General features: G+C 51.6%; 2 protein-coding genes across 7 annotated transcripts in view; one reads left to right on the top strand and one right to left on the bottom strand.

The window, feature by feature from the left end:
* The first annotated feature begins 659 nt into the window (after positions 1 to 659).
* Positions 660 to 24,418, top strand: MFSD2B (MFSD2 lysolipid transporter B, sphingolipid). Of its 3 annotated transcripts, XM_016948057.4 has the most exons (14): positions 777 to 948; positions 4,049 to 4,174; positions 6,800 to 6,924; positions 7,489 to 7,612; positions 7,930 to 8,008; positions 8,102 to 8,232; positions 12,290 to 12,380; positions 12,491 to 12,612; positions 13,075 to 13,158; positions 13,464 to 13,544; positions 13,772 to 13,881; positions 14,225 to 14,368; positions 14,737 to 14,913; positions 16,070 to 17,414. In XM_016948057.4, exons 1-14 carry the CDS (start codon positions 853 to 855, stop codon positions 16,092 to 16,094), a joined length of 1,515 nt encoding a protein of 504 aa, XP_016803546.1. In that variant the 5' UTR covers positions 777 to 852; the 3' UTR covers positions 16,095 to 17,414. The 3 variants fall into 3 exon arrangements, with proteins under 3 accessions (XP_016803540.1, XP_016803546.1, XP_016803544.1); XM_016948051.3 differs by having other exon boundaries at positions 660 to 948; positions 7,930 to 8,232; XM_016948055.3 differs by lacking the exon at positions 16,070 to 17,414 and adding an exon at positions 23,816 to 24,418 and having other exon boundaries at positions 7,930 to 8,232.
* Positions 3,673 to 25,712, bottom strand: part of WDCP (WD repeat and coiled coil containing) — a 33,808-nt gene continuing 11,768 nt past the window's right edge. For 2 of the 4 annotated variants that reach the window (XR_010149607.1, XM_001143574.7), the window contains exons 3-4: positions 23,478 to 23,595; positions 19,973 to 21,790 (exon numbers count right to left, since the gene is read on the bottom strand). Coding sequence is in view for 2 of the 4 variants with exons in the window: in XM_001143574.7 (XP_001143574.1) it covers positions 21,561 to 21,790; positions 23,478 to 23,595 (348 nt within the window). In the remaining 2 variants the exon portion in view is untranslated. Of the gene's footprint in view, positions 4,346 to 19,972; positions 21,791 to 23,477; positions 23,596 to 25,712 lie in introns of those variants that run through there. The other 2 variants (XR_001715583.4, XM_016948042.4) reach the window with 2 other exon arrangements.

Here is a 25,712-nt window from a genome sequence, read left to right as displayed (position 1 = left end):
TGTATACTGGAGTTGTACCCATGCTCACTGGAGGCGTTCTTCCCTTACCAGTCCAGTGTCCTTCGAGGGTCACATGTCAGTTAAACTCCGCAATTTGTGTAAGCCCACTTGCCCAGCTCCTGAGATCTTACCGAGAAGCTGATCACCAGTTTCAGGTTTTCTCTATCTATTGGGAGACTGCCTTTCCCTGGCCCCGCTGGATCAATGATCATTTTAGAGGGAGCATAACAACCGCCTGACTGTCGCCTGATGGTTGCCTGACGTACCTGGTTGGAAGTGTGGCCCTCTCCTGCCCTTTTCGAGGCTGACTAGCTACCTGCTGTCACCCCCTCTTCCCTTTTAAGGACTTTTCTGGAATGTTGCCTGTGCCATCTGCTTTTATTCGCTGGCCAGAACTTAGTTACTGGCCATCCCCGTGGTCTGTATAGGAGACTCGACAATGTATATTTCAGGCGTTGGGCATGTGTAGCTGGCAGAATGCCTGTTCAGCCATGGTCCAGCCTGAACGAGCGGGCCTCTTGCTTCATTTTGCAGGGGAGCTGCTGCTTGCCCGCGGTCACCCCAGCGGTCTGGCGGAGCCCTTAGCGCGCAGGGTCACCGTCTGCGGGCGCTCACGCCCCCGGGGATCCACCCCAAGGAGAACGGTCCTGAGGGCCTGCCGGGCCTTTGCCCCCGCGGATTTTGGTTCTTCGCTGTTTCCCTTTGGGGAAGCCAAAGAAACGGTGCCCCTCGCGGTTTCTGCGTTTCCCCCGCGTTGCCAGCAGCCACTCGCGCCGCGCCCCTAGTCCAGAGCCGCCCCTCCCAAGGGCGATAACCCCGAGGGCAACGGCCGCGGGCGGCGCTGCGGTGGCAATGGCGGCGCCCCCTGCACCAGCCGCCGAGGGGTCCCCGCAGCCGGAGCCGCACGCCCCAGAGCCCGGCCCGGGGAGCGCCAAGCGAGGGCGAGAGGTGAGCGGGGCGGCGGGGACCGGGAAGGGGCTGCGTCCTCGGGGAGCTCGAGGGTGTCACCTCGCAGCCCCTTTTCCAGCTGGGGGCAGCCCGGAGGGGCTCGGCCCAAACCTGCCAGCTCAGGGGCTGCCCTCGCGGGGTTACACGGCTGGGAGCGGGGAGGCTGGTAGGTGCCGGCGCCGGAAAGAGACTAGGACGGGAAGCCTAGCCCTAGCCAAGGAAGTAACTTGGGGATGCGTGGTCATTGCTGTCCTGATTCCCGGCTTAGGGGTCTTGTCCGTGCCACCGCAGGTCTTCCCGGGGTCCCCGAGCTCTGGGCAGGCAGGGCTTTCTGAAGCGCCTGGGGAGGCTGCGTCCTTCCCGACCTCAGGCAGCTGCTGTGGCCTCGGCCTCCCTCCCAGACCCTGGCCTCGCCCAGGCACCAGGCTCCCCTTGGAGGCAGCCTCAGGGAAGGTCCTGGCCACGGGCTCCGACAAGAAGGGAGGAGGGCAGGTGGGAGCGGCGGGGTCTTCGGGGCCCCTTGTCCCTTGCCCGATGCCGCCGGGCCGTGCTGGCCAGTGGGGCTGTGCTGGACGGAGCAAGGGACCTGGGGCTTCCTGGGCCTCACTGAACGCGCCTGCTCCCTGCTCGTGCCCAGGGCATTCTGTGGCCTCCCCTGACCACCTCAGCCCCCAGCCTGTTCAGGGCTTCCTACGAGGCACGTGAGAGCACAGGATTGCATCCCACAAGAAAGTGAGGTGAGATGAAGGGGCTCTCCGGGGGCTCTCACTTCCCAGGGAAACTTAGAAATTCAGGGTGAGATTAACAGCAAGAGGGAAACACTCGCATTGCTGATGAAGTGCCGGCGTGGAATCCTCTTACGACTCTCCGAGGGGTGGCAGCCCCGGTCACTCCAAGGAGACCGAGGTGCCCTGCCCTGGGTCACGCAGCTAGAGATAGCAGGGCTGCGCCCCTCGCCCGGAGCCGCCCCTCCCAAGGGGCTTCTCCTTGTACAGCTCACTGTACAGCTGTACCGGGCTTTTATGACTTTCGGTAAAACTGTCATCCTCAAGACGGCAAGATGGGATCATATCCCTGGCTTCACTTGGAAGTTCTTTCTAAAGTTCTAAAAACTCGCTAGGCCTGTTTTGGGGAATACAAGAGTCCCCATTAGGGGGAGAGGGGGACTGTCACGTTGAATTCTGCCTGTTCTTAAAGTTTTCTGGAAGCTGAAATGATGTTCACACAAATGTCAGAAAAGAATCATCCTGCCCCCAGTGTGGTTTTCCCCTGTGGGTAGGAAGAGTGTGCAAAGTGTGATAAACCCTTATCTGGGGAGACCTTCCCTTCACAAGAGCCTGCTGGGGTGTCCTGCAAGATGTGGAAATGGGTGAAGCTGTGTCATCTCCACTCCCTCCAGCCCCCAGCAAACGATGAGAAAAGAGCCCAGCTTCTTCCAGAGAAACAGCACTTTACACAGGGTCTTCATGGCCATTTATTGCTTCAACGGATATATACTGAGCACCTACTGTATACCAAGCTTTGTTCTAGGTACTGGAAACACCATGATAAATAAAAGGTGGAGTTCATGCTCTCAGAGAGCTTACATTCCTGTAGGGAGAGGCAGGAACTAAATGAGAATATAGCAGGCGGTAAGTACAACTGAGAGAGGTGAGAGGTTAGGGAATGCCTCTTGGAGGAGGTGACATTTAAGCTGGTGACATCAAACCAGAATGACAAGGAGTCACCTTCCAGGCAGAGGAATGGGAAGGGCAAAGGCCCTGAGGCAGCAACAGACTTGATGATTTTGAGGAATAGGAAGGAGCCCGGTGTGGCTGAAGGAGAGCTATTTGAGGTGAGGTGGGTAGGGGGCCGATGGGTAGGGGGCCGACTGGGTGGACTCCTTAGCCATGATCAGGACTTGGAGTTTTATTCAAACTGCAATGGCATTGACTGAATACCATGGATCTGGAAACAAACAAACAAACAAAACACACACACACACACACACAAAAACACACACACACAAAAAAACCCTGCAATAGCAAGCCATTGGAGAGTTTTAATCAGAGAGGAGATGGGATCTGATTATTTATTTATTTATTTATGACTGAGTCTGTCACCCAGGCTGGAGTGCAGTGGTGTGATATTGGCTCACTGCAACCTCTGCCTCCCTAGTTCAAGCAATTCTCTTGCCTCACCCTCCTGAGTAGCTGGGATTACAGGCGGCCACTATGCCTGGCTAATTTTTGTGTTTCTAGTAGAGATGGGGTTTCGCCATGTTGGGCAGGCTGGTCTTCAACTCCTGGGCTCAAGCAATCCACCTACCTCGGCCTCCCAAAGTGCTGGGTTTATAGGGATGAGCCACCGTGTGATTTATGTTATTACAAGAGCACTGGCAGCTGGGTGGAGTGGATTGTAGGGAGCAAGGGCAGACACAGAAGCCACTTAGGAGGCATTCACTGATAGACAAGAACTGGAAAGAAGAATAAAAGATGATTCCTAAGTTTGTGGCCTAAGCCACTGAGGGGACCAGTAGTGCCATTTGCTAGGAGCTGGATTAGACAATGGAATGGCCATCAGGAGCTGTATGTAGACCATGCTAAGCTGAGACGCCTGCCAGGCATCCCTGGAGGGCTGTGGGTAGGCAGGCTATGGGTAAATGAGCTATCGCCTCATTTACTCATCGAAACAACCTTGTGAAATTGGCAGGGATGTTGCATTTGACAGATGAGGAAAACAGGCTTAGAGAGATGATGTGATTTATTCAAGGTCACATAGAGGGGTAGGTGACAAAGGCAGGCTCAAGCCCAGGTCTCCTGTCCTGCAGCTTACACGGCCGTGCTGACTCAGTAAATGATGGCGGCTTCAGCAGGAAGCCCAGGGTAAGATGTCCAGAAGAACTTCCCCCCTGGAAACGTTTAGAGGTCATGGTTTAGGATCTTTTTTCTCTTCTGTCTCACTTCCTGTTAGGATGACATGGGGGCAAAATGGGGCTGAGAGGTTGCTGGAAAAGCCCTGAAGACATCACAGAGACTCAGGATGTTTACTGAAGTCATGGGGTGTGGGGACCTGTTTTGTGTCTGTTGGGAGAAGGGCTTAGTTCCTGTGTCTCCTCCAGGACAGCAGAGCCGGTCGCCTCTCATTCTGTACGAAGGTGTGCTATGGCATTGGTGGGGTCCCCAACCAGATAGCCTCCAGCGCCACAGCCTTTTACCTGCAGCTTTTCCTGCTTGATATAGCACAGGTAAGTGTGGGCAGCAGCCCAGTCTCTGCTGGCATCTTCCTTGGGGTCTGGTCCTTCCACCCCCACCTCTGCTTCTGCTCCCACTATCCTTGTAGACAGCACTTCTGACACGAGCTCAACAAAAAGCCAGAAGCCAATGAGGGCAAGGTCCTCAAGAATGTTTACTGCAGCCTGTTTGTAGTGGGAAAATGAGAAACAATGTAGATCCCCGACAATATAGAAGCAGTTGGCTAAGTAAGCTGTATCATAGCCACATAATAGACCAAGCCTGTCCAACCCGCGGCGGGACGGCTTTGAATGCGGCCCCACACAAATTTGTAAACTTTCTTAAAACAGTATGAATTTTTTTGTTTTTTTTTTTAGCTCATTAGCTATCATTAGTGTTAGTGTATTTTATGTGTTTATGTGTGGCCCAAGACGATTTTTTTTTTTTTTTTTTTTTTTTTGAGACAGAGTCTCACTCTGTTGCCCAGGCTGGAGTGCAGTGGTGTGATCTTGGGGCTCACTGCAACCTCTGCCTCCCAGGTTCAAGCGATTCTCATGCCTCAGCCTCCCGAGTAGCTGGGACACAGGTGCACACCACCACACTCGGCTAATTTGTTGTTTGTTTTTTTTTTTTTTGAGATGGAGTCTCGCTCTGTCACCCAGGCTGGAGTGCAATGGCATGATCTCAGCTCACTGCAACCTCTGCCTCCCGGGTTTAGCAATTCTCCTGCCTCAGCCTCCAGAGTAGCTGGGATTACAGGTGCGTGCCATCATGCCTGGCTAATTTTTTATATTTTTAGTAGAGACAAGAGTTTCACCATGCTGGCCAGGCTGGTCTTGAACTCCTGACCTCATGATCCACCCACCTCAGCCTCCCAAAGTGCTGGGATTATAGGCATGAACCACTGCGCCCAGCCTACAGCTAATTTTTGTATTTTTAGTAGAGACGGGGTTTCACCATGTTGGCCAGGCTGGTCTCGAACTCCTGATCGCAGGTGTTCCATCCACCACAGCTTCCCAAAGTGCTGGGATTACAGGCGTGAGCCACCGTGCCTGGCCAAGACAATTCTTCTTCTTCCAGTGTGGCCCACAGAAGTCAACAGACTGGACTAACATCACTATCAAATAGACTATCATGCAGCCATTCAAAATAATGATCTATACCAGTTGACTTAGAGTGATTTCCATGATGCTCTGGTGAAAAAGAAAAGTTAGTTTTAGAGAAGAGTATATAAAATGATCCCATTTTAACAAAACAAAGACAGGCTCCATATGTGTGTGTGTGGATGGATATATATACATATGTATCTGTCCATGTTTAAAATGTGAGCATGGAGAAAATTCTAGAAGGATATACACCAACTCGTTAATGTTGGCTACCGGAAGGAATGATGGAGAATGGAGGGTAAGTAAAACCAAATTTTTAAAATGAGGTATCCAGCCGAGCATGGTGGCTCACAGCTGTAATCCCAGCACTTTGCGAGGCCGAGGAGGGAGGATCACTTGAGGTCAGGAGTTCAAGACCAGCTTGACCAATATGGTGAACCCCATTTCTACTAAATATACAAAAATTAGCCGGGTGTGGTGGCACACGCCTGTAGTCGCAGCTACTCAGGAAGCTGAGGCAGGATAATTGCTTGAACCCAGGAGGTGGAGGAGGTTGCAGTGAGCTAAGATTGCACCACCACATTCCAGCCTGGGCGACAGAGCAAGACTCCCTCTCAAAAACAAAACAAAAACCAACAACAAAAAAATGAGGTATCCAGCCGGGTATGGTGGCTCACACACCCAGCACTTTGGGAGGTCAAGGCGGGAGGACCGTTTAAGCTCAGGTGTTCAAGACCAGCCTGGGCAACATGGCAAAACTCCACCTCCACAAAAAAAAAAAATTTAAAAATACAAAAATTAGCTGGGTGTAGGGGAACGTGCCTGTGGTCTCAGCTACTTGGGAGGCTGAGGTGGGAGAATCACCTGAGCCCAAGAGGCAGTGGTTGCAGTGAGCCGAGATGGTGCCACTGCACTCCAGCCTGGGCAGCAGAGCGAGGCCCTGTCTTAATTAAAAAATAAAATAAAATAATAAAATGAGGTATCCACGAATGTTTAAGATGACAGTCTGATATGATCCCATTTATATAAACTGATCAATCTCAAGCACACATGAAGAAGCCTATGAAAGGCTGATCATCCAAACGATTCTGGCAGTTGTCTTGGGATGCTGCGATTTCAGATGAGCTTTGCTTAGTATTTTCCTGCATAGTTTGAGTGTTTTTCTAATGAGTGTATTATTTACATAGTCAGAAAAAACAATGTATCCTTTCCATTGTGAAACACAGTGTCCACCTCTGTCAGCCCAGAGGCACCCTCCTTGCTCTGAGCCAGCCCCAGATGAGGGCCCTGGAGTCCTCTCCGCAGTGGCTGACATGAGTACTAATGGGAGTGTGCAGGGCACCAGCACTCAGCTCCCTCCCCTGGACTCAGCCCTGGGATCAGCGTCCTGGGGAAGGCTGCGGAGCCCTTGACACTGTGGCTCTGCCCTCCCGTCCCGGTTCCCAGCCCTCCCTCTTGATGGCAAGCAGGCCTGGATGGGCTCTCTGCTGCTGCTGGGCCTCAGCTCTCTATCCCCTCCCCTGTCTGTTTCAGATCCCTGCCGCCCAGGTGTCACTTGTTCTGTTTGGGGGAAAAGTGTCTGGGGCGGCTGCTGACCCTGTGGCTGGGTTCTTCATCAACAGGAGCCAAAGGACAGGGTCTGGACGGCTCATGCCTTGGTGAGCAACCGCTCAGTCCTTAGGATCCAGGCACCTGGTCCTGGCCCTGAGGTCACTGTTTGTCACAGCCCTATTTCCTAGCAGAAACCCACTGGGTGGTTAGGAGACAAGACTGGATAATGTCGCAGGTGCACTGGGGACTGACTGTGAGTGATAAGGAGTTCAGAGACATTCTTGGGGACTCTCCCTACCCAGATGGCACGGGGCTGGATGAAGCCTCCAAGACTCCCAGGCCTGGCCTGGGGCACTGAGTGTGGGAAGACTGGGCTGAAGGCCATGCGAGGCCTCACGGAGGAAGTACAGCTCAGTGTCCCAATGTCCACACAGGGAAGGGCACCAGCAGCGCTGAGAGTGCAGCTGGAGCTCCCACGAGGAGTGGCCGCTCATTCCCCACTGCCTCCATGACCCATCGGCCACTTCTCCCCTGCTCCTGGCTCCCACCCAGGGCGCCCCAGCCTAGGGATTCTCAAGGGGCAGAGAAGGGGTGGGGTTCCTCCAGGCTGGGCCCTTCGTGTCCCCCTGTCTGGGTCAGGGGGCCGCTCCACCTCGGCTGTGCTTCCGCAGGGTGCTGGGCTGCACCCCCTTCATCGCCCTGGCCTACTTCTTCCTGTGGTTCCTGCCCCCCTTCACCAGCCTGCGAGGCCTCTGGTACACGACTTTCTACTGCCTGTTCCAGGCCCTGGCCACGGTAAGCAGGGCCCCTTCCTGGGCCTGTGCTCTGGCAAAGCCCATTGCTGGCCATGGCCACTCTGAAGTGTGCTGTGGGGGCAGGGCTGCCGCCCTCCCCACCCGCCTGTGCCTGGACCATGCCATTGGCACTCGCCAGCCTTGCGCGGGACTGGCTGCCCCCTCCTGCCTTTGGGACCCTAGCTCCGACTTCAGGTGGCCAGCTGGGATATGTCACGTTGGCCTGTGGGTGTCGGGATGTGACACCCGGGATGGGGGAGGTCGCCCGCTGTCACCAGGCAAAGCTGGGGGCGGTTCTAAGCTCTGCCGACGCCCCAGTTCTTCCAGGTGCCCTACACAGCGCTCACCATGCTGCTGACTCCCTGCCCAAGGGAGCGGGACTCGGCCACCGCCTACCGTGAGTGCAGCCGTGGGTTTCAGGTTCCAGGGAGGCAACTGCCCCTGGGACCCCACTCCCTCTCAGTCACCTTAAGTGGCACTCTGTCTCCAGGGATGACTGCGGAGATGGCGGGAACACTGATGGGGGCCACTGTTCACGGGCTCATCGTGTCCGGCGCCCACAGACCCCACAGGTGCGAGGCCACTGCGACCCCGGGGCCAGTCACTGTCTCCCCGAATGCAGTAAGTGCACTGGGTGGCAAGGCCCCCCAACCTGGGGTCCCTTCTGCAGGGTCACCTCCTTCCTCTAGGGCTGGTTCTCCCGTCCACACCACTTTGTTGTCTTTTAGGGGGCTCACTGTGCCCCCTCATTCCTTCTCTGCTCCTCCAGTTGAGCAGATGGCCCCCAAATCTAACGTCCTCTGCTAAACCTGCCTCCTTCTGGGTTCCTTCTAGACATAAAATAGAACAGACACTGGGCCAGCCACCTGGAGCAGAGGAGGCCAGCCCCAGAGGAGGGGCGAGGGTGGGGAAAGCCGCAGGACAGGCTAGGGGAGGGGGCAGCAGAGGGGTCTGGTGTCCTCGCAGAGCCCTGGATAAAGCCCTTCCTATGACCCGTGCCCCCTCCCCCAGCCCTGACCAGGTGAGCCCCCAACCCGCAGCATGAAATGGTGAAATGAGAGGGGGAAGCCCCCTTCCTTCCCTTTCACAGCAGGTCTCTTCAGCACTGAGCAGATACACCTCTATTTTATCCACCACATTTACCTTCTCTTTTTCTATTTCCCCCTTTCCTTAAGTAAATGACATTATCATCCTCCAGCACTGTCCTCTTCTTCTCCTCCCCTCTCTCAACTCTCCAACCTATGACCGAATCCTGCCCATTTTTTAGGCCAAAAGTCTTCTGGGATGCATCCAGCCACCCTGCACCCCACTGCCATGCCCCGGCCCGTGCCACTACCTCCCTCCCCACCCCACAACTGCTGCCTCCGCCTCTTACACGGCATCCCATCCTTGCCTTCTGCCACCTCCCTGTGCAGTCAGGTGCCCTTTGAAAGGAGTTTGAGCAATGTTCATCCTCATTGCCTCCTGTTCTGCCCACGATCCCCTCCCCCAAGATACTCTTTGTGGGGAAGAGGGGCTGGGGCAATGCAGGCTGGGTGACCGACTACCCCAGTCCCAGGGAAGGTGGGGCCCTGCCTCTAGGATGCTGCAGCAGAGTAAGCAAGGAGGCCCGAATCGACCATAAAGGGTGTAGGGGCCACCTCCTCCCCCTGTTCTGTTGGGGAGGGGTAGCCATGATTTGTCCCAGCCTGGGACTCCCCCTCTGGTTTCCTATTTGCAGTTACTTGAATAAAAAAAAATCCTTTTCTGGAAAAAAAAAAAAAAAGGAGTTTGAGCATGGGCGGCCCTCGCCTTCAGGACTGGGCATGGGCTGCCCTCCGCAGCCTTCATGTAGGCCTCTCCTCTGTGTGCCCTGAAACCTGCTGTGTTGGCCTTTTGTGTTTTTTTTTTTTTTTTTTTTTTTTTTTTGAGACGGAATCTCGATCTGTTGCCCAGGCTGGAGTGCAGGGGCGCAATCTCGGCTCACTGCAACCTCCGTCTCCCGGATTCAGGCCATTCTCCTGCCTCAGCCTCCTGAGTAGCTGGGATTACAGGCATGCGCCACCACGCCTGGCTAATTTTTGTATTTTTAGTAGAGATGGGGTTTTGCCATGTTGGCCAGGCTGGTCTCAAACTGCTGACCTCAGGTGATCCGCCCGCCTCAGCCTCCCAAAGTGCTGGGATTACAGGCGTGAGCCACCACGCTCGACCTGTGCTTGTTTTTAAGTTAATATTTCAGATTTACACAAAGGCAGAGAGGCACAGATCTTAGTGTGGTCCCTGGACCAGCAGCATCAGCAACACCTGGAACCTTGTTAGAAAGGTAGATCCTCAGGCCCTACCTCAGTCCTCTGATTCACTAATTCTAGGGACCAGGCCCAGCAATCTCTATGTTAACAAGCCCTCCCGGGGATTCTGCCCCCACCAATGTCTCAGCATCAATAGTATGAGAAGAATACCAGTAATATCTGTGGCCCACCACCCATTCAAGAAAATGTTACAGCCAGGTGCGGTGGCTCACGCCTGTAATCCCAGCACTTTGAGGGGCCGAGGCGGGTGGATCATTTGAGGTCAGAAGTTCAAGACCAGCCTGGCCAACATGGTGAAACCCCATCATTACTAAAAATACAAAAATTAGCCGGGCATAGTGGCAGGCACCTGTAATCCCAGCTACTTGGGAGGCTGAGGCAGAAGAATCACTTGAACCCAGGAGGCAGAGGTTGCAGTGAGCAGGGATCACGCCATTGCACTCCAGCCTGGGCAATCACCTTGCCTATGTACTCTGCAAGATGAAAATGAAGGGCCTTGGAAAGTCAATCTCCCCTTTCCCAATGCACCTACCGCCCCAGCCAGGGGATTGCAGCCTCCAGCACTGGCACCCTCTAGGTGTCCACTAAGCACCTGGATTGGGATAGGTGAGAGGCCTCCACCCTCCGAATCCACACACTGCTGCTGGCCAAGGGCCAGAAGGCTGTATCCTAGACTGACTCTCCCTGCACTCACATCTGCGCCCCCATTCAGGCCTCCCATGCCTCTCTCCAATGCCAATGCCATCTCCTCAGGTGGAGCAGAGCTACCTGGTCCTGTTCTGTACACATGCCTCCCAGCTACACGACCACGTCCAGGGCCTGGTGCTAACTGTCCTGGTGAGGGGACCTGGGGTGGTGGAGGCTAGGTCACTTGGGGCCCTGAGCTGGGGACATGTGTGGTCCTTGATGTGACACAAGGGTTGGGGAAGGGAAAGTATCAAGGAGTGGGGAGCAGGAGGCTGAGAACCCATTCCCAGGGGGCAGAGCCTCATGTGAGCAGAGACTGGACGCTCTTGGTGGCTCACAACCCACTGTCCCATCAGATTTCACTTACAAAATTGAAATCCATTGTAAAATTATTAAGAATCTCAAGACAGCAACAGCAGAGCATTGAACCCCAGAGGCAGTGCCCTCCAGAGCATGAGGCCCAGGGCGGTTGCACAGGATGAGTGCCCTGCCCCACCCTGCGCCCTCCCTCTCCTCCCCTTCCCAGAGGCAGCCTCTGTCCCGAACTGGCTGTGACTCTCGTGCATGTCTTTATAGGCATTTTAATGCATATGATGTATTCTTCTCTGAATGACAAGTAGCACTGTCCTGCTTCCTATATATACAGAGGCAGGGTCTTACTCTGCCACCCAGGCTGGAGTGCAATGGTGCAATCACAGCTCACTGCAACCTCGACCTCCCAGACTCAAGCGATTCTGCCACCTCAGCCTCCCTAGTAGCTGGGACTGCAGGTGCATGCACACCACCACACCTGGCTAATTTTTGTATTTTCTTTGGTAGATATGGGGTTTCGCCATGTTGCCCAGGCTGGTCTTGAACTCCTGGGTTCAAGGGATCCACCTGCCTCAGCTTCCCAAAGAGCTGGAATGACAGGCATGAGCCACCGTGCCTGTCCCTGCTTCCTATATTAATTTTTTATTTTTATTTTTTGAGATGAGAGTCTCGCTCTGTCGCTTAGGCTGGAGTGCAGTACTGTGATCTCGGCTCACTGCAACCTCCATCTCCCCAGTTCAAGTGATTCTCCTGCCTCAGCCTCCTGAGTAGCTAGGATGACAGGCACCCGCCACCACACCCAGCTAAATGTTTGCATTTTTAGTAGAGATGGGGTTTCACGATGTTGGCCAGGCTGGTCTGGAACTCCTGACCTCAAATGATCCACCCACCTTGGCCTCCCAAAGTGCTAGGATGACAGGCATGAGCCACCGCGCCCGGCCCTGCTTCCTCCGTTAATCTGAGTCACCATGCATCTCACCGTGCTGTAACCACCTGCTCCTGGATCTGTCTTCCTCCCCACACTCTGAGCCCTATGGATGGACAGGGCTCACTTATTCATCATTGGAGCCTCAGGGCCTGGCATGCGGAAGGCAGCAGCAGTCAATGTTTGCTTCATAGAATGTGGGAAGGAGCACTTTGGCTCCTGGGGCATGTGTCCTCTTTGCCATGCAGGGAACACAGGGTCAGCAGAGGGGGTGTGTGGAAGGACCAGCCCGGGTCCGGAGAGCATGCTGTCCTGTGGGGTGATTGGGAGGTGGGGACCCAGCGTCCTGGGCTTGGGTTGTGCCTCCCTCCGCTCCCACTGGGAGGCAGTACTGCCCTGCCCCTCCAGTGTCACCACCTCCAGGGGTTGAAGACATCACCCACCCTAGTCCTGTCCTGTCCCACAGGCCCGTCTCTACTGCATTGCGGCTGCCGTGGTTGTAGTGACTTACCCCGTGTGCATCAGTTTACTGTGCCTAGGGGTGAAGGAGCGGCCAGGTATGGGGTTTGGTGAGGAGGGAAGCAGAAGCTGGGGGCAGGGCTCTGCTTGGGGGCAGGTTTTGCTTTTGAACTCTGCAAAGCCAAGGTGACACCCTTCTGCGTTGCAGACCCCTCTGCCCCAGCCTCAGGCCCAGGCTTGAGTTTCCTGGCTGGGCTGAGCCTCACTACCCGGCACCCACCCTACCTGAAGCTGGTGATCTCCTTCCTGTTCATCTCTGCTGCTGTTCAGGTACCTCTGGCCAGCTGCCCCCGACAGGCTTGGTGCTGGCCATGCTGACCTTGCATAGGTTCAGGGTGCAGTCTCGGCTTGAGTTTTATAGGGAGAAACCTGTGGCTGGCACATGGCTCAGAGGGGCTGGTGCCGGGAGGGAGATCCCAGTAGGGCTTGTGGGAATGGAGGGCCAGGGCCTGGGCACTAGGAGGCTGACAATGTCTGGGCAGTTTCCTCTCACATTACCTGAAGTGTAGTCAAGTCCACCTGATCACAGCTGAGCAGGTGATGAGGGTGGCCTAGGAGTGGTGTTTGTATCTGTGTTGGGGATAAGTGTCCTTTGTGGGGGAAGGGACTGTATGATGGTAGCAGCAAGCCAAGGTCCCAATGGAGATGCCAGACTCAAGACCCTGTCCTTGCCCTTGACTTCTGAGCTCCTGCCATGCCCTGCACATACCCACTTCCTGTCCATCTCCTCAGGTGGAGCAGAGCTACCTGGTCCTGTTCTGTACACATGCCTCCCAGCTACACGACCACGTCCAGGGCCTGGTGCTAACTATCCTGGTGAGGGGACCTGGGGTGGTGGAGGCTAGGTCACTTGGGGCCCTGAGTTGGGGACATGTGTGGTCCTTGATGTGACACATATGGCCAGAGTTCTGGTGGTCAACATTTTGGACTCTGCTTTGGTCTTGGTCACCTGCATTCCAGCAGAGGGTAGAATTGGGGCCAGGATTACAACATTCATAGCCACCGGTTTGAACCAGGGGCAAGGCCAAGGTCAGGCATCCAATCTAAAAGCCAAGGCCTTGGGGTCCCAGGCGAAGGCGCTGGCAGCACGGCCCTGGCGTGACGACGCTGTCTGCTCACAGGTCTCAGCCGTGCTGAGCACCCCGCTGTGGGAGTGGGTTCTCCAGCGCTTTGGGAAGAAGACGTCAGCCTTTGGGATCTTTGTGAGTGAGGCGGGAATCAAGGATTGGGGGTGGCCGGAGGGGAGAGGCGAGCGAGGTGACCTTGGTGCCTGAGCCTCCTGGGGCCAGCAGGGGTGGATCTGTGTTCCCTTGAGTCTTTAGGGCCTAGCACAGGGCAAGGCATGGGGGTCGTCAGTCGAGTCGTGTGTGAAGGAGCAGGCCCCACAAAGAAGCAGGTAGCGGGACAGCTGGTGTGTGTGTCTCCCCAGGCGATGGTGCCCTTTGCGATCTTGCTGGCTGCTGTGCCCACAGCACCTGTGGCATATGTCGTGGCCTTTGTATCTGGCGTGAGCATTGCTGTGTCCTTGCTGCTACCCTGGTAGGCTGGGTGTGGGGGCCTCACGTGTGTCCACAGTGGGTGTCACCTCCTTCATGTAAACCTGCTGTCCCAGGCCCCCTGCGCCCAGCCTGTGCAGGAGATGGAGGCCACCAGCTCCATCCTCAGAGCCCTCCTGAGAGGACATCAGGCAGTAGGAATGGCGGGGGGCCGGCAGGGGGCTGGCGGGGGGTACGAGCACACAGGCCATCTGCTTCTCTGGTGGCCAGTCTGGTCCTGGGCACAGAACTCAGGGATGAATCCACTTTGGCCTCCGTCCCCAGAGAATTCACAGGCTGCTGGTGGCCAAGGGGCTAGGAGGGCTAACTCCACACCCCCGCCGCAGGTCCATGCTGCCAGACGTGGTGGATGACTTTCAGCTGCAGCACTGTCACGGGCCAGGCCTGGAGACCATCTTCTACTCCTCCTACGTCTTCTTCACCAAGCTGTCTGGCGCATGTGCCCTGGGCATCTCCACCCTCAGTCTGGAGTGAGTCCCAGGGTTAGGATACAGCAGAGGCACCAAGGACCAGTGGGCAGGAAGAGGGCAAAGCCCCCCACCTACCAAGCTCGGGGCATCCATGAGCCTGGGGCCTAAGCGCTACTCTTTGGAGAGTGTGGGGAACCACTTCCCCAGGTTTCTCTGTGCATGAGACTGAGAGGGCCAGCTCCCCCATTCTCAGTTCCCTCTAAACTCTCCCAGGTCAGCCTGTCACCTTGACACTCCTCTCCTGATCTGACCAGGAAATGAAGTCCACGTTTCAGGAGGGGGTGGGGTGGGGTGAGGTGTCGAGTCCCTCGACCCAGGGTGCCAGGCTCAGCAGGCCCTGCCCTAATGGCTGGCTGATGTCTCTCCAGGTTCTCGGGGTATAAGGCAGGGGTCTGCAAGCAAGCAGAGGAGGTGGTGGTCACCCTCAAGGTCCTCATTGGCGCCGTGCCCACCTGCATGATCCTTGCTGGGCTCTGCATCCTCATGGTCGGCTCCACTCCAAAGACACCCAGTCGGGACGCCTCCAGCCGGCTGAGCCTTCGGAGGTAAGCCCCGCACGCCCCCTGCAGCCAGCGAGGCACAGTGTGGGCTGCTGGGGGAATGACTAACACCAGCCTGCAGACGTCCCTGCTGTGTCACACAGTCCTGCCTCTGGGACCTCTTTCCTTAGCTCAGGGTCACCCTTTTCTCCTGGATTTTCTTCTCCCACTCTGGCCACCCCTTCTCAGTCTTCTTCCTTTGATCACCTGGTAGACTGTGGTATGTGAGGGCTCACTCCTTGATCTCCTATTGGTTTTGCTCTCCAAAGCCCCCTTGGTACCTCTTCTGCTAGCCTGACCCAACTCAGGCACTCCTTGTGCCTGGTGACTGCTAGAGCTGCCCCTCCAGCCTGTGCTTCCCTCAACTTCCACAGCCGCATATCACTGGCATGTGGACATTTCCACCTAGTAGCCCACAAGCCTGGCACTCAGTCTCGATGAGCCTCAATGGAACTCATCTTGTCCCCCTAACTGGCTCCTCCTTCTGTGTCCCTGTCTTGGTGAATGACACCATCGTTCCCTCTGGGTGGAAGCCTAGGAGTCTTCTGTTCTTCCCTCCCACGGGCAATACTGAGCAGGTCTCTGACCTGGTCCTTCCCCTACCAGAACACCGACCCCACTGATAGGGAGGATCTACTCACTGACCTTCTGGGGAGGCTATGGGAACCTTGAAGGCTGGGGCTGGCTGTTTTATTCCTTTTTGTATCCCAAGAGCCCAGCACAGAGCCTGAGGCCAAGCAGGTACTCAGGAATCACTGCTGCAGCATCAACACGTCTGGTCCAGCAGACGTGCACAAGCACCCAATGTTCACACACATAAGGTCCACGAGCATGCACATATCATGCAGGCCCACGCGGGACAGGCAGTGGGTGGCCTTGTCATCAGCCACTCCCTGCCGAGGGTGACGGCCTCGGGCTCTGCAGCAGAGAGATACCGAGGGCACGCTTCCCAGTCAGGGAAGGCCAGGCGGATGGGGAACTGCTTGATGGCACTTGGAGAAACAGGGTTGTAGCTCATTTACAGGACTTGGGAGGGAAGGAGTTGAAGACGAGTTGCTGGGAAGACAAGGAGCAGCCACCAAACCTTCCGCGGGCTTCTGCGGCAGGACAGAGGGCCCACACCACTTCCATCCTTCTCCTTGGCTTCCTTCCCTTCCCACAGGAGGACCAGCTACAGCCTGGCCTAAAGCTTAGGAGGGCGACTGTGAATGGACACAGGAGCCAGCACCCTCAGGGCCTGACATCGCCCTCCTCAGCCCTTCAGCACCTGGTCTGGCAGTTTAGCATGTGGCCTTTTTCCCTGGGATGTGGAGTCTTCGGCAATGTGTCCTGAAGGGACTGGCCTGCACGCCAGGACCCCACTTGGCATTTCTTGTCTGTTGCCTTCAGACTATCTCAGATAGGCCTGTGCCTCTGACTAGCCCAGTAGCACTTGTCTCTAGAAAAAGGAAGCTCCTGCCCAACCTGGCTTGTGGACCAGTAATATCTGTGGCCTACCACCCATTCAAGAAAACGTTACAGCCGGCTCACTGCAAAATCCGCCTCCCGGGTTCACACCATTCTCCTGCCTCAGCCTCCCAAGCAGCTGGGACTACAGGTGCCCGCCACCACGCCCGGCTAATTTTTGTATTTTTAGTAGAGACGGGGTTTCACCGTGTTAGCCAGAATGGTTTCGATCTCCTGACCTCGTGATCCGCCCCGCCTCAGCCTCCCAAGGGCATGAGCCACCGTACCCGGTCTGCCCAGGCTGGTCTTAAACTCCTGGCCTCAGGTGATCCTACTGCCTCAGCCTCCTGAGTAGCTGGGATTACAGACACAAGCCCCCGTTCCCAGCTCTAGCATTTCTTAAGGACAAAATTGGTGTGTAAGTAACAGGAAATTCACATTATGCTGTACTCATTCTCTAATATCACAGCCATGTTAGAACAAATTTGGGTTTTCAAAACAAGCGTAACTGAACAGAGTATATATGTGTATGTATATAAATATATAGAAATCCTAAATGGTCCCTGTGACAAAAGAAATACACATTTGGTCTCTGCCCCAGGTTCCTGGCACAGAGCTTCTAAAATGCTAGTAACTTCCTGAGTGGTAGGGGTGAGGGGAACATCTTTTGTTATACATAAGAAGCCCTTTTCAAACAGATCTGAGTTTATGCTAATGATGTGACTGGCAGAGGATGGGGGCTGGTTGCCAGAGAAACCAACCATGTGATTAGAAGGTTGAAACTTTCAGCCTTATCTTCCTACCGGGAGGGGACAGGGGCTGAAGACTGAGCTCATCATCAATGATTTAATCAATCGTGCCCATGTAATGGAGCCTCCACTTCCAAACGAAGGGGTTCAGAGAGCTTCTAGGTTGGTGAACACATCCATGTACCAGGAGGTCTACCCCACTCCACGGGGACAGAAACTCTTGTGTAGGGGACCCTTTTAGATTTCATTCTATATACCCCTTCATCTGGCTGTTCATTTTATAATCAACCAATAAATGTTAAGTAAAGTGTTTCTCTGTGTTCTATGCATTATAGGAAATTATCGAATCTGAGGAGGGTTTTGTGGGAATCCCCTATTTGCAGCCAAGCTGGAGAGAAGTGTGTATCGCCTGGAGACCCACTACTTGCAACTGGTATCGGAAGTGGGGATCAGCCTGTTGGACTGAGCCCGTAACCTATTGGGTCTGCACTAACTCTGGGTAGTATCAGAATTGAATGAAATTGTAGGATACCCAGTTCATGTCCATAGAGAACTGAAGAATCGCTTGGTGTAGAAAAACCCACACATCTGATGTCAGAAGTGTTCTGTGGTTACAGAAAAAAATAGTTTCTCCTTTTAGTCTCATAAATATTAAAGGATTAAATAAATATTTAAAAATATTCCCACAAAGGGCCAGGCGCGGTGGCTCACGCCTGTAATCCCAGCACTTTGGGAGGCCGAGGCGGGCGGATCACGAGGTCAGGAGATCGAGACCATCTTGGCTAACATGGTGAAGCCCCATCTCCACTAAAAATACAAAAAATTAGCCGGGCGTTGTGGCAGGCGCCTGTAGTCCCAGCTACTCGGGAGGCTGAGGGAGGAAAATGGCGTGAACCTGGGAGGCAGAGCTTGCAGTGAGCTGAGATCGCGCCACTGTACTCCAGCCTGGGCGACAGGGTGAGACTCCATCTCAAAAAAAAATAATAATAATAATAATATTCCCACAAAGAAAACATGAGACCAAATGATTTTTCCAAGTTCTAGCAAACTTTCAATCAAGGATCATTCCTACCTCACACAAACTCCTCCACAGAGCAGAAAAAGAAGGCACACTCTGCTACTCATTCTATCAGGCCAGAGTAAGCTTCTTACCAAAACCAGCCAAGCACATTAAAAAGGAAAGAGGCCAGGTGTGATGGCTCAAGCCTGTAATCCTGGGACACTGGGAGGCCAAGGTGGGAGGGTCACTTGAGCCCAGGAGTTCAAGAAAAGTCTGGGCAACAAAGGGAGACCCTATCTCTACAAAAAAATTTTAAAAAATTAGCTGGGTGTGGTGGCACACACCTGTAGTCCCAGCTACTTGGGGGGCTAAGGTGGGAGGACTGCTTGAGGCCAGGAGGTTGAGGCTGCAGTGAGCTGTGATAGTGCCACTCACTCTAGCCTGGGCAACAGAGCAAGCCCCTGTCTCAAAAATAAAAAAAGAATTTACGGGCTAATCTTACCCATTAACAGGGAAAGGAAGAATCTTAAACAAAATAATAGCAAAATGAGTAGCAACGTATAAAAAATAAATACACCATGAACATACTGGGTTCATTCCAAGAATGCAAAGTTTAGCATTAAAAAACCTATCGGCTGGGTGTGGTGGCTCACGCCTGTAATTCCAGCACCTTGGGAGGCCGAGGCGGGAACACGAGGTCAGGAGTTCAAGACCAGCATGGCCAAGATGATGAAACCCCATCTCTACTAAAACTACAAAAATTAGCCAGGCACAGTGGCAGGCGCCTGTAATCCCAGCTACTCAGGAGGCTGAGGCAGGAGAATCGCCTGAACCCAGGTGGCAGAGGTTGCAGTGAGCCGAGATCGCGCCACTGCACTCCAGCCTGGGCGACAGAGAGAGACTCTGTCTCAAAAAAAGAACACAAAAAACCTGGCAAATGAAATTTACCACACAGAGCAATGCAGAGCATGAAGTCAGGAACTCTGCAGAGGGGCCCCTCAATTATCCAGCAGAGGCTGGGCTCAGTGGCTCATGCCTGTAATCCCAGCACTTGGGAGGCTGAAGTAGGCAGACCACTTGAGATCAGGAGTTTGAGACCAGCCTGGCCAATATGGTGAAACCCCATCTCTACTAAAAATACAAAAATTAGATGGGTGTGGTGGCGGGCACCTGTAATCTGAGCAACTCAGGAGGCTGAGACAGGAGAATGGTTTGAACCCGGGAGTTGGAGGTTGCAGTGAGCCGAGATTGTGCCAGTGCACTCCAGCCTGGGCGACAGAGTAAGACTCCGTCTCAAACAACAACAACAACAACAACAACAACCCCCCAAACAAATAAAATTATCCAGCAGAATACTGATTAAAGACATAAATGTGAAGACAAAACTTCCATAAAAAGGAAGATAGGTAAATGTGTGGCTTCCTTAAAATTAAAATGTTTGTCCAACACACAAGGTATAAAGAAAGAGGAGGCCGGCAGGAGTTCGAGACTATCCTGGCCAACATGGTGAAACCCCGTCTCTACTAAAAATACAAGCATTAGCCAGGCGAGGTGGTGCATGACTGTAGAACATTAAACAATCCTTTGAAGAATTTAGCTCTTCTCTCCCTGCCTCCAAAGCCAGCAAATATGAGATTATTTTCTATTGTTCCAGTGACTGTAATAATAGCAGAGGTCAAGGAAACATCTCTTGTATGAGAGTTGTCATGGAATCAGATTTGTTGTAAAGAACCATTTATATTCTGGACTGTCCACCAGAAGAAGGAATACAGACAACATATGCATATATAACTGCAAGATTATTGCCGGTTCCTCTATAGCAGCAATAATCACAAAGAAAATACTACCAAAACATCCAAAAAAGCCACAATAACTATTAGTGATTTTATTGAAGACTTATTCACAGTATTTTGACCTGAGAAATGGTGATTTTAACATACCCTTTTAGGTGCCCACATTGATCTTAGTTAACAGTCTTGTAGTTCCCTCTTTAGGCTTCAAGATAATTGTGATTTCATCGCACCCCAGATACTTCCAAGTGGAGCCAGGCCTCAGAATGTTCTCAGTCACCGCTCTCCCACAGCTGATTACAGACATTGCCTGTGCTTCCTACCCCAGCAGCTGTCTAGTGCACTTGAACCACAAAATGGGCCCTCACTTCTTTCCTAACCCAGCTCCATCTTGGTAAACTGTAACAGACAGACAGGAGTCCCCAAGGGCACAAAATAGTTTCTTTCCAGATGATTTTAAAGGAAGGGGGGAAAAGGAAGCATATGTGCTAATGGAGCTTCTATGGCTGAAACAATTTATCTGCAGATGCCTAGCCACTCACTGATCAATTTGTTATGCGCCGTGACTGAAATCTGTGATTCCATCTGAAGGCAGTGAGAAGTGGTGTTACTATCTGAAGCGGGTCAGGGCTCTTACCTGACTAAGCTGGTACTTTAGCCCATAAGTGAAACAAAATGGCACTTTTTAGGACTACCTCGGATTCGGTTGAATTTCGAACTTCCTGAAATACTTTCTCTCACAGATTCTCTGCTGGTCTCTAAGACTTGAAAGGAGAGAAAATAAAAATATCAAATTAAAGTGACAAGTTAACTAAGGGAGCTGACTACTGGGAGAAAAATAGGAAAGTTGCGTGATCCCAAAACTGGATTTAAAAAAAAAAAAAGTTATTTCAGGGACACTCATGAGTGGCCACAGCACAAAATCCTGCAGTAGGACTTACCTGGGCTCGACAGTGTGGTAGCAGCATCGGCACAACCTCAAGTGGAGCCCAGAGGGGACAAATTCCCTTGAAATTTCATTCAAAATTTTCCCAGGGCCAGTTTTTAAGAGTACCTGGACCTTCGTCAGCCAGAATTTGCTAAGGAAGCAAGACGGTTAGGTTTAAATTCTGGAAGGTCCAGGCAACATCAGAGCCACTTCCTGTTCCTGAGAGCAAAAGCCAGTGGGTCTCTGGTCCTCCTTGGAGCTCTGCTAATTCTTGCTGGCTTGAGGTTAATATGCTAGAGCACATGCCCCCCAGCAGACTCCTCAACCTCCTCTTGAAACCAAGAAAAAGACCTATAACAATGCCAAGGTATCTTTTAAGTGCTCCTAAGACAGCTTCAATGCAGCTTTGGACAAGGGACACAAAGCCTCAGAGAAACCATAAAACACCATCCATATGGCACCATAATATTGTTTTGTTCTGGGAATTCTGCCCTTAGTCAAAACCACACAGTCATGAATACATAAACACCACTTTCGGAGCCATCTAATAAAGACTGAGCTCTGCTACACAGCAGCGAGCCTCAGCTCAGGGGAAACAGGGGGAAACCAGGAGAGCCGACCATGGCAAGCGCTTCGCCTGAGTGCAGTGGGAGTCTCATTGGCGAGTGTCCACAGTGTCAAGCAGGCCTTGTTTGTAATCGTCTCATCTGAAGAGCTACACAGCAAGGACACTGCAGATATCAAGCCATGCCATCTACATGGTTACAACAGCCAGTGGTATCTAAACTGGGGGCAGCAAGGCCTGTAAAGACTTTAAGAGAAGAAACAGCACCTGGACTGTGAGAAAAAGAGTCTCTGAAGACATCTGACCTGGACAGGCTGCCATCTCTTATGATTATTTCCTGTGTGGCTGTGAAGGTTAACGGGATAAAGCCCTCACTGTCAGCAGAGAGAAGAATCCAGTGGGAATCTGCAAATAAAAATAAATACACAGGCAATTTAGTATATATTATTCTTATGATGAAACATATGACTACAAATTTTTTTTTCTGAGTGAAGGAATATAGTAGTTGATAATATTCAACTCAATCCTTGTAAGATTTTACAGAGAATGGGGTATTGGGAAGACTGGGTATTACTTAGGGTCAGGTAGGAGAAAAAGGGGAAAAAATGAAATGATATTTGATGTTCAATGTGGTGGCTACTGTTACAAGAATGAGGCATAAGAAAACAACCATGCTCCACATCTGATGAATCTGGCATGACTCAGTCCCTTGCCACTTAAGAATATCCTTTGAACATCCATGTTTACTCCATATTAGAATGGCAACTCCTCAAAGAAATATTCTGTAGGCCAGGCGCGGTGGCTCACGCCTATAATCCCACCACTTTGGGAGGCCGAGGCGGGCAGATCTCGAGGTCAGGAGATCGAGACCATCCTGGCTAACATGGTGAAACCCCATTTCTACTAAAAATACAAAATATTAGCCAGGCGTGGTGGCATGTGCCTGTAGTCCCAGCTACTCGGGAGGCTGAGGCAGGAGAATCGCTTGAACCCAGGAGGCGGAGGTTGCAGTGAGCCGAGATCATGCCACTGCATTCCAGCCTGGGTGACAGAGCGAGACTCGTCTCAAAAAAAAAAAAAGAAAGAAAGAAACATCCTGCAATGCTGCTATGATCTTTACATTTTAGTGCAACAGAAATAAATGAGGCTTTCTGTTACTTCCTTGCAGTTGTTATACACTGCTTTGTAAGTCTTTTCTTATTTTTTCATATGTACATTTAACTTTTCCAGCTAGGCTGTAAGTTCCCTAAGGGCAGGGTGCATATTTTCCATATGTTTTGGCACCTATACTAGGCCTGGGTATATAGTAGGCAATTAATAATATTTGTTAAGGCTGGGTGTGGTGGCTTATGCCAGTAATCATAGCACTTTGGGAGGCCAAGGTGGGAGGATCACTTGAGGTCAAGAGTTCAAGACCAGCCTGGGCAACAGAGTGAGACCCCGTTATCTACAAACATTTTTTTTTAAACTTGGCTGAGGCTGGGTGCGGTGGCTCATGCCTTTAATCCCAGCACTTTGGGAGGCCGAGGCAGGCGGATTGCCTGAGCTCAGGAGTTGCCTGAGCTCAGCTTGGGCAACACGGTGAAACCCGTCTCTACAAAAATACAAAAAATTAGCCAGGCATGGCAGCGTGCGCCTGTAGTCCCAGCTACTCAGGAGGCTGAGACAGGAGAATTGCTTGAACCCGGGAGGCGGAGGTTGCAGTGAGCTGAGACTGCGCCACTGTACTCCAGGACCGGGTGGCAGAGCAAGACTCCATCTCCAAAAAACAAACAAACAAACAAACAAACAAAACTTGGCTGGGCATGGTAGTGAACACCTATAGTTCTCACTAGTTGGGAGTCTGAGATGGGAGGATTGCTTGAGCTCAGGAGTTCGAGGCTGCAGTGAGCTATGATCACACCACGGCACTCTGGCCTGGGCAACAGAGCAAGACCCTGTCTCAATAATAATAATAATAATAGATTACTTGTTAACTATCCAGTGAATTACTGAATGGTTGGTATCCCTCATTTTCATTACTGGCATAGTTAAAACAGATGGTGGGGGAGGCAAGGATGTTAGCTAGGGTCAATTTCTGAGCACGACCTACCATGTAGCATTTCAATGAGAGAAAGGCCAAAAGTCTGCTGAACTGTACTGAGCCTTAGTTTACCATCACAGAGAAGCACCGCTCTTTTTTCAACAACAGGATCTAGATAATAAGGTTTCTGCAAATAAAAAATAAAAGTTGTTAAACTGATTGCAGAAGTAATGGAGTTAACATTTCTTAAGAAAGGAATGTGTAAATAGTTTTTTAAAAAATTCTTATCTATTACCACTAATCAACTGGACTTCAGTTTTAAGGAGCTCTTTGCTGCATTATTTAACACAACTAAAAAATCCGAACAAAACAGCCTTATTTTTCCTTTTGTTCTACTCTTTCCTCAGGGTTCTTCATCACTAGGAACTGGCTCTCCTAGAATACAACTAATAACACTAAAAGGATGATGGACAGCAGCCTGAGAGACACAATCTGACGGTAAGAACACCTTCTTGGCTGTTTCAGATATAGCTAAGACACCTCATGGTTTATTAGGAATAAAAATGCCGAGAGAGTGTCCTAAGTGGTAGAGTAGCAGAGGATTTGCATAAAATAAACAAACCATGGTCAAAATTCACATAGCTTAGAAAAAGCACAAATAAAAATAAATGATTTGTAAATTTTAAAGTCATTAAAAATTGGCTGGGCACAGTGGCTCACCCCTTAGTACCAAAAGTTTGGGAGGCTAAGATGGACAGATCACTTGAGCCCAGGAGTTCAAGACCAGCCTGGGCAATATGGCAAAACCCTGTCTTTACAAAAAATAAAAAAGTTAGCCAGGCATGGTGGTACACACCTGTAGTCCCAGCTACTCGGGAGGCTGAGGTAGGAGAATCACTTGAACCCAGGAGGCAAAGGTTGCAGTGAGCTGAGAAGGTGCCACTGTACTCCAGGCTGAGTGACAGAGACAGACTCCATCTCTAAATAAATAAATAAATGAAGGACAGTTGTATAAGTTATGTGTCTAACTTATTTTGTTGTTAAGCACTTTGGGAGGCCAAAGTGCATGGATTGCTTGAGCCCAGGTATTGGAGAGCAGCCTGGGCAACATGGCAAGACCCCATCTCATAAAAAGAAAATAAAACTATACATCACTGTGGTAGGATGAACCACTCAAAGAATATGTCCACTAATATTTTTAAATGAAGTCACAGGAATAAACTGTAAAAGTCAAAACCAACTAATCATTTATTTCACGTCTTATGAAATGTAATTTCTGAAATTACAGGGGAAACTATTTCTTGCTTTTGATTATTTTGTAACTTTTACTTTTCTCATTACAAAAGGAATACATGATCAATTTTTTAAAAGTATAATAGGGCCGGGTGTGGTGGCTCACGCCTGTAATCCCAGAACTTTGGGAGGCCAAGGCGGGTGGATCACTTGAGGTCAGGAGTTCGAGACCAGCCTGGCCAACATGGTGAAACCCCATCTCTACTATAAATACAAAAATTAGCTGGGTGTGGTGGTGCACACCTGTAATCCCAACTACCTGGGTGGCTGAGGCAGAGAATCGCTTGAACCCAGGAGGCGGAGGTTGCAGTGAGCCAAGATCGCGCCACTGCACTCCAGCCTGGGTGACAAAGCAAGGCTCTATCTAAAAATAAATAAATAAAATAAAATTATAACAGAAATATATAATGCAGACAGTAAAGTCCCCAAAATTCTATCCTCCAGAGATAACTACTGACAACAGCTTGGTTGGATGACATAATTATAAACTAAAAAACTGAGGAATTGAAAGGGCAACAAAACTTTTTTTTTTTTTTTTTGAGACAGAGCCTTGCTCTGTTTCCCAGGCTGGAGTGCAGTGGCACGATCACAGCTCACTGCAGCCTCAACCTCCTCAGCTTAGGTGATCCTCACACCTCAGCCTCCCAAGTAGCTGGGAATACAGGTGGGTGCCATCACGGCTGGCTAATTTTTGTATTTTTCGGTAGAGACAGGGTTTTGCCACGCTGCCCAGGCTGGTCTCGAACTCCTGGACTCAAGTGATCTACCCATCTCGGCCTCCCAAAGTTCTGGGGTTACAGGTTTAAGCCACCGTGCCTGGTCAAACATGGTTGTTTTAACCTTAGTTTTTAAAAATATAAAATTTTACATTTATAAGTGTTTTAAAAACAAAGATATATTATTGTTTGCAAGTAAAATAGCCTATTTAAAGAAAATTTTAAAAATAATATATTTTTAAAATAAGCAATTAGATTTTTTTTGGATTAGATAAATGTACAGAAAAAATATGGA

The sequence above is a fragment of the Pan troglodytes genome, chromosome 12, assembly GCF_028858775.2.
Source record: "Pan troglodytes isolate AG18354 chromosome 12, NHGRI_mPanTro3-v2.0_pri, whole genome shotgun sequence".
In the NCBI taxonomy this organism is placed as follows: Eukaryota; Metazoa; Chordata; class Mammalia; order Primates; family Hominidae; genus Pan; species Pan troglodytes.
This window is presented reverse-complemented; position numbering and strand designations above follow the sequence as displayed.